Raw genomic sequence first — 6,000 nt, forward strand, 5'->3', positions numbered from 1 at the left:
TTGCAGATGCGGCAGGCCAGACGGCTGTCGAACCCCTGTATACAGAGGTATACGTCCCGAATCGGGGAGTGCAGCAGCACGTATGTCAGCTCGTCTAAATCCCCCCTTTAAACTATAAGTTCACCTTTTTTAATACTTTTCCTATCACTGGCTGACCCTTTGTGGTTGTCGATGTTAATAGAGAGGATCAGACCTGATGCTCCTTTTTTTATCTTCCAAGAACCAACCACATCCTAAATATGGCTGTGATAACTCAAAAAGCGCTCCACCCTTCACACCTTTGTCCGCGCTGCTTCTGTCATCCACTTCTCCTCCTCCTTTGCTTTTCTTTTTCTCTAAGCTCAACGCAAGGTTTGAGCCTATTCCTTTCAGTACTATCAGCAATTAGGTACAACGTGCTTTATCTAAGACTTTGGCTTGTGGTGTGCTTGATTTAGCTTCTGTCGCATGTGCCATGAGCATGGCAACTGAAATCAAGCAGACCTAAAGTCGTCTATATGCCAGAAGTGCTATTTTCAGGTACAGAATGATTCCAAACAGCTGGGAAAATCTGTAGTTACTGCCTCCTTCACTCCCCTGTAACTCCACCCGCAGAGCTTTTAACTGTCCTCACCATTATTGACAATGCATAAATGTGATAAATATGTTTTCATGCACAAGCCACACAGTCTCAGACTCACTGCATGTATTTCCTGACCAGTGTAGCTATGAATACCTTTAGCTTGTTTCTATCTCTGTCTGTATTACTGGGTACATGTGCCTTTCACACCCTGTGTTTTTCTCCCCCTCATGCTCTGTTATCTCTGCAGTCTGCTGCAGCTGTGTACCTGTCTTAGATGTGTGACATCCTGCTTGTCTCTCCTCTTCCCTCCTGTTCGCTGCCTGTATGTTTTTGTTCTCTTCCTCATAAACATAATATGTAAAGATAACTTGTTTCCATTTTGACCTGTTACATATTTGTGTGCTAAAATGTGGGACTTAATTCTGAAACCAAAATCCAGAGTCACACACTTCTGGTTTTATGAGTTTGTGTTGCTTTAAAGCTCCCAAGGGAGATTCTTGTGCCCCCTGTGGGTACCCATACTTCTGATCTCTTCAGTAATGCCGTCCTTGCTTTTTAAACTGTATAAAGTTTCACACAGTATGAATCTTTGTTGTGTAAACAGGCAACAGGGGTTGACACCTACAACTTGGCAGCAACAAGCTTCTGAGTCATGTAAAGGCATCAGTATTATTTCAGTCTGCTTCATAATCAGACATAAATTCTCACAGGAGCTTTAACCCTCAGAAGTCCATAAGCTATTTTTTCTGTTTTGTTAACACACATTTTTTTCTGCAGTATAAACCACTCAGAAAATGTTGAACGGGCTCATGCTCGGCATCATTTTTTTCAGCACAACCTCAAGTTGTTATTTCAAGCTATACATTTAGAAAATGTAAACTTACACATAAAAGTAGTAAAATTATATATATTAAGCTAAAAAGGAATATTTCTATACAGAATACGTTTATATCTAGAGACGCTTTTTGTATAAATAGGTTTGAAATTATTAGTAAAGTATGCAGAGAAGAATTTGGTATTCTTTGCATTTTAGCACTGTTAGGAATTCCCAAGAAGTGCAAATTTAACATGCAAAGATCTATAAGTGAGCAAAAATCTGGCAAAATGCAGAAAAGTCTGATTATATACATATGCTTTTTTTCCATTTTTAGCTGTCCCACTGTACAATATTTAATGAACACAATTACAAGGACAATTACATTACATCGACTGCGTTTTTAAATAATAAATGATTAAAACATAGTGAAAATACTTTGATTTTTTTTTTTCCATAAAAGCCGTTTTGAAAAAAATACTAGCCTGCCCAGTTCATTTTGGAACACTGTACACAATGTGTAAAATTAATTTTTGTATCAAATTGAAATGATCATATTTCCTCTTCTAATTAACCTAATGACATAAAAAACTGAAAGATGTGGCTTTGATTTCATACTATCATGTGACAAAAATAGTGCATGATGATGTCACGCCAGCTTGATCGTGGACTTCTAAGGTTTAAGATTATTGAAGTATGGAAGAGCCATCTACATGCATCAGTTGCATAATAATAAAAAAAGTGTGGGTAACTTAAGTCTTCAGTGTAGAATATAATCTGGTGATCTTTGTCAGATCCATTAGAGCCTGATTTTGGATGAAGCAGTTTTGAACATGCTTGGCTCTCCCTTGGATTTTTAGACACATTTTCTCTGAGAAAAGTTATTGTTAGTTCATGTTATTCTTAGGAATTTACTGCTCAGATGTTTGTAAAGCCTGAAAAGGGCTGCTTTACTATCTTGTGGGTTAACAAGGTTGATAAAGATATCTGTCTTTTGATGCTTTTATGTTCTAACCAGAACTCCACTAACTGCTCATTGGCTTCGTCTTATGGTTTCTTTTTTTCAGAGATTGAAATCTGACAATGAAAAGATGTGAAATAACGAGCCACAACCAGCCATTGCTTCCTAAACAATTCTGCTTCTCCACCACAACCTGTCAAGACTACCAAAACTAAAACCTGATGACACTACCACTCCTTTTGCTACTTTTTCTACTACTACTACTACCACTACTGCTACTACCACCACCATCTCCACTCTGTTGCAATGCTATATCTTCAGCACCCTCAACCTTCAGCACCAACTCTGCTAAAGCTGCATCAGGCTCAACATGCTGGTGCTAATTCTAAGTCTGTAACTCTCTTTGCGCTTTCAAATAAACTACAAATATCCAGACTTCACTTTTCTTACAAACTTCCTCTTTTTTATTTTCTTTCTCTGTGTCATCTTTCTGTCTCTGCTGCAGGAACACAGCAGCCGTTCCACTTTCTACCGCAGCCCCACGGGTCCCCCCGTCCCTCGCTCGCCCATATCTGCCATGCCACCATGCTACCCAGAGTGGGGCGCTGCTGTCACGTGCGGCACACGCCCGCAGCCTGGCGTGGGACAGCGAGCACTTCATGAGCCTGCTGCCCCGGCCCAGTCACAGCCACACGCCGGCACGCCTGTCCCTGCAGGAGACTCGCCTGTCAAAGTGACGTGCAAACTACCTGCGACCACTGTCAGTAGCCCTGAGGAGTCACCATGGCGACGGCGGAGCAGCTTTGAGCCCCTCATGCCTGAACCTCCACTGGACCTGGACGATGCTGACCTGCCTGTGAGCGAGGTCTGAACTGGACACTAAGACTTGATTACTGGGACGTTAAAGTTTATTGAGAATGAGGAAACGGTGTGACAGGTGTGTTTCAAACCAAAGCTGTTGTCGGACGATGGTGTGCAACACCACAAACTTCAGTTGAGCTCCTCCGTCAGTGTGCCGCAGAAACCACTGATCTGCACTCGTGTGCCAAAGACATCCTGGTCTTCACCCACACACCCCTGCCTGCCTGCTGCAACATTTACAATCATCTATTTATTTTCAAAGAGTTGTCCAGCAAAACTACAAATTTAAAACCATTTTCCTTCACTAATGATGGAGCTTTAATTAGACACAGGCACAAACAATGACTTGAGTGATATTCGTTGGAAGAGGATGTTTGTGAATGCTTTGTGCCAAGAAAATAAGGGATGACTGAGAAGACTGCTCAAACAGAGGAATGTATTTATATAACCTCTCTAATCTACCAGTTTAAAACTTGTGATTCATTTATGCATTCACTAACATAGCCCTAAATTTGTCAGTCAGTGATTGGGATATGGGGTCAAACTTAGTCTGAGACCAAATCATCACTGAAATTGATCTAATTCTGATTTATAGTTTAAGACTAGATGCAAATGTTAAAACTGTTTGTGTACAACCTGATGTGTATTGTGTTGTATGTCAGACCAGATGTATTGCAACCAACAGCTGGAGAAGTTCTGAGTCAAACATCTTTATACACACATCAGCTGTAACATTATGACCACTTAATGCAATCTCAAGTAGTTCTGTTCCTCAGCTGTACCATCAGTGTTACCTTTATGAAGCATCCATGCTTTCAGTTTTTGCTGACATGGTCACAAAGGTGACGGTTCTAGCTTTATTATCATTCATAGTGAGCAGTGTACTAGAGGATTATAGAGAAGGGTGTATCTAATAGTTGTCAGTATACACATGAAAATCCGGAAAACAAGTTTCACGTCTACTAACCAAACTTAAGTGACAAGACAAGTTGAAATAGCAGCTGCTTCTGACAGACGACTCTGCAACATTCTGAAAGTCTGTAACTGCAGAGCAGTTTGCGCCCTCTCTACTCAATCAGAGCAAGTTCATGGTGTGCACACCTGTTTGGCTCTGCAGGTTTCTTTCAACGCTGGCTGCTGCCATAGCTGGAAAGATATGCTAAGAATCCGGTCAACTTCAAAATATAACACAGTGCACAGAGTCCTGATCGTAAAGGACCACATCAATATTATGTCTCATCCTGCAATCTACCAATGAAATCTACAGCCCCTCAATTTCATGTTATTTATTTTTAAGGTTACGGCATAATAAATGTACTGCACTTTTACTGTTTTTTTTTCCCTGTAGCTTTATAATCTTGATGTACTGAATAACAAGAGCATGTATGAGTCCTGCTCATCACTGATTCCTTTGTCTTTCCCATGACAGAGTGGTAGTGACATTTCACAGCACATATAAACTCTAAAATGTTTGCTAGATCAGTCTTGTTAGTATGGTATCTGCTGAGAATAATATTTTAAGGTCTTGTTCAGCAGGTGATGGTGGTGCCTGCACTCGCAGTGTTCTTTGCTGGTATATTGAATCAACATGTAGGACATTGAAGCCTAATATTAGTAACACTTTTCAATAGAAGCCATTCCAGTACAGCCTTTTGAGTCACTACGTCTTCAAATGTAAAGTAGAATTATCACCTTTCTGACCATGTCAACTAAAAACTAACGTGAAGAAGTAAAATGTTAGATCCGTTGTATTGGATTGCTATAGATTGCTCATGTGGCCACACTTCCTGATTAGTGTGTTTTATTTTCAGAGGGTTAGTGGTTCTATTATGAAACAGATTTCTTACACAAGCTAAAGTAGCTTTCATGTAAAACTTAAGGGAATATTTATAGTCAATTGGCATCTAGTTATGTCAGAGTACTGTGCAGAAATTCAAAAAGAAAACATTTAAAGCCATAACAGAACATTAATCACTGCACAACTGAGTCTTTACAGCTACATTTCAACAAACCAGACATGAACCCAGTGTCATCAGTAATCAAGAAGGGTTCACTCACTTGTGTACATTTTGTATCTATAGTGATAAAAACTTCAAGTTACAAATAAGCTCAACAGACTGTAATAACAGATTCACATGATCTGACTTAACCTGCTTTTACACCATTATACTGTGTGACCACCATTCAGACCGTTTGGATCATGGTTTGACTCAAAGGAATTCAGCTCACACACTTTCATTAACCTTGCTATGGCTCCTCAGATTGTCTGTATTTGTAGATTTTCTTCTCCACAGTCGCTCTGTGTGTCATGTGTGAGCAGAATAGAACTGATTTATTTTTTATATGCTTTTTAGATGTTTCATGATCATATTTCTTGTTCCCATGTTGCCAGCCCAGCAGGAGATAGCTGCCTCATGTTTTTATTTAAAACTGTCTCACTGCTAAATAATACACTAATCTTTTGTGCCTGTTTTATTTCAGTACAACAAACTTCAAGCGATTTCACCCAATTTTTAGTCTGGTGTTATCAGTTTGAGTGGTCTTTATTTATTATGTGGTTGACTTGAAAGAATTAAACACTGAAAATGTGCTCAGGCTTTTGGTATCTTTGATTTTTGTTAATTAATTTGGGAGGAAGTTGTATCGGGGAAAAAGAGAGGGACAAATTCTGATTGTGAGCATTTCAACTCACTAAGTCTACTTCTGCCCTCTTGTGGTCAAAGAATAAACTACATTCTGATTTGGTTCCATGTGTATGGAAGTATGCATTGGCAGAATTTTGCCTTCTAAAGCATAAAATGA

At 39.6% G+C, this 6,000-nt stretch overlaps 1 protein-coding gene across 6 annotated transcripts in view; it reads left to right on the forward strand.

Moving 5' to 3' along the window:
• The window catches only part of LOC121511041 (pleckstrin homology domain-containing family A member 1-like), a 29,209-nt gene extending 23,422 nt beyond the window's left edge, over nucleotides 1–5,787 (forward strand). For 2 of the 6 annotated variants that reach the window (XM_041789533.1, XM_041789534.1), the window contains exons 12-14: nucleotides 7–80; nucleotides 810–884; nucleotides 2,843–3,219. In XM_041789533.1, coding sequence (XP_041645467.1) covers nucleotides 7–80; nucleotides 810–884; nucleotides 2,843–3,074 — 381 coding nt within the window. In that variant the 3' untranslated portion in view covers nucleotides 3,075–3,219. Of the gene's footprint in view, nucleotides 1–6; nucleotides 81–809; nucleotides 885–2,443; nucleotides 2,727–2,842 lie in introns of all 6 variants that reach the window. The other 4 variants (XR_005992016.1, XR_005992017.1, XM_041789536.1 and 1 more) reach the window with 4 other exon arrangements.
• Nucleotides 5,788–6,000: the final 213 nt, after the last annotated feature.

This window comes from Cheilinus undulatus, linkage group 6 (genome assembly GCF_018320785.1).
Source record: "Cheilinus undulatus linkage group 6, ASM1832078v1, whole genome shotgun sequence".
In the NCBI taxonomy this organism is placed as follows: domain Eukaryota; kingdom Metazoa; phylum Chordata; class Actinopteri; order Labriformes; family Labridae; genus Cheilinus; species Cheilinus undulatus.